Below are 1,806 nucleotides of genomic sequence, written 5' to 3' on the forward strand. Positions count from 1 at the left end.
CAGATAAACAAAACCAAACTCAATGACAGTTTACTTTTCAAAAGAGCATCTGTATTATTTCGCTTTGCTGAACACAGCACTGAACGGAAACATCCAATACACGATTGTCAGTCTGGTGGCATTGGCACCATCTCTGCGTAGAACAAGCTGCCGACAGTCAATTGTCAGCAGAGTGCAAGTGAATGGGGAGGGGAAGGTCTGTGAAAAGGTGTCTTGGGACCTCTTGGAGCACACAGTCCCAGACACAGTGGGACACTGAAATTAAATTACAAAAATTAAATATTAATATTGTATATAAATAAGTTGCAATCTAAGTTAGGAGCGAGTCCCGGAGTGTTGCTGTTTGGAAACAAGCAGCACACGGGAGAGGTAGCTGTGGAGGTGACAGGGGTGTTTCCAAGGCTCAGACCCCTGCTGCCCAGTCGGGCCACTGAGGTCACTGGGTTCCTCAAAACTTCCAGGCCACTCAGGCATTCGGCTCCAGGTCAGTGATGTATTCCTGGACCCAGTCCTCACTGGGGTTGGCACAGAGCTGCCGGCCTCTTTTGGTTTGGAAGCTTTGGAGAAGGACAAAAGAATTACACACTGAGGAATCCAGCAGGGGGATCCTGGGCTCCCTGTGGCCCCTCCACCCCTCTCTCCTGGGAGGCCCAGGGCCTGCCACTCCCTCGGGGACCCTCTGCCTACCTCAGTCCAGAGAGACGCTCTCCCTGACTCAGGGGGCCCCTCAGAGGATGCAGCCTCCTTCTTCCCCTCCCTCCCTCTGGGCTGGCCTAGCACCCCCTGACTCTGCAAGCCTGGCCGGGTCAGGTCACAGCTCAGAGACCTGGGTCCTGTATACTTGATAGGCCCCGGAGGGCTGGGCTTGCCAGGATGGCGCCCCTGGCCTGTCTGTGCCCTTGGGGGCTGACTCCCATCCAACATCCCATCTCCCAGAGGTGGGCGGGAAGACTGACACTTCCATGACACCGGGCTTGGAGCACTGGCTGCTGGTCTCAAAACAGTCAGCTACGAATTCGCGAGGAAGCTGCCAGGCAGTATAGGAGAAGCAGCAGGCCGTTAGGGTGTCAACCTCAACTGTGGAGGAAGGGACAGAATGCGGCTGAGTCATAGTTCAGAACAGGATGAGGAGGACTCGGAAGGAGAGAGACAGCCTGGCTTAGGGCACAGACTGGGCGACAGGTCGCTGGAAGGCGCTGGGCATTTTTCCCTGGAAATAGCCCTGTCTCTGTCCTTGTTTCTGTCTGCACCCTTCTTTATTTTTGACTCTTCACTGTGGGCTCTCTCTTTCTCTGTGTGCTCCAGACATCCAAACAGACTGTTCTTATCGCATCTCCCTTCAGGAAATTGTTTCTGGTTCAAGAAGTCACACCCCAGCAAAAGAAAAACCTTGGACAGCTCTCATGAGACATCCAAGGGACAGACTCTTGGGGGGAATTAGCGTGAGTTACTGGAAGACTGACACCATGGGGCGGTAACCAGATTTGGATTCTGCCTCCTGCCAACTCTTTCGTTTAGGTCCCCATTTTACCATCTGTAAAATGGGACTGTAACTCCCCAACCCTGGCTCCAGATCTGAGGACCCCTTTATAAAGATAAAAATTAAAATCTTGAAGAGAAAGGCCAAAATGTTTTGTAACCCTTTAAGAAGATCTTTATTTTCTCTTGGGGGCTCTCAAGGCCAAGTAAAGTTTGGTGTGGGGACCCCTGCAACTACTGCACAGACTCACATGGTGGCGAGAAGACCTGGCTGCAGAGGGCCGTGGGGCAGAGGAGGACGGCGAGGGTAGCAGCGGGCACCTCCAT

At 53.1% G+C, this 1,806-nt stretch overlaps 1 protein-coding gene across 1 annotated transcript; it reads right to left on the bottom strand.

Annotated features, from left to right (window-relative positions):
* Positions 1-466: 466 nt before the first annotated feature.
* On the bottom strand, positions 467-1,806 carry LOC309975637 (C-C motif chemokine 3-like; the record flags this gene model as incomplete). Its single annotated transcript, XM_082860826.1, has 3 exons — positions 467-557; positions 957-1,077; positions 1,731-1,806. 3 exons carry the CDS (start codon positions 1,804-1,806, stop codon positions 467-469), a joined length of 288 nt encoding a protein of 95 aa, XP_082716952.1.

The sequence above is a fragment of the Leucopleurus acutus genome, assembly GCF_964270905.1.
Source record: "Leucopleurus acutus genome assembly, chromosome: 19".
In the NCBI taxonomy this organism is placed as follows: domain Eukaryota; kingdom Metazoa; phylum Chordata; class Mammalia; order Artiodactyla; family Delphinidae; genus Leucopleurus; species Leucopleurus acutus.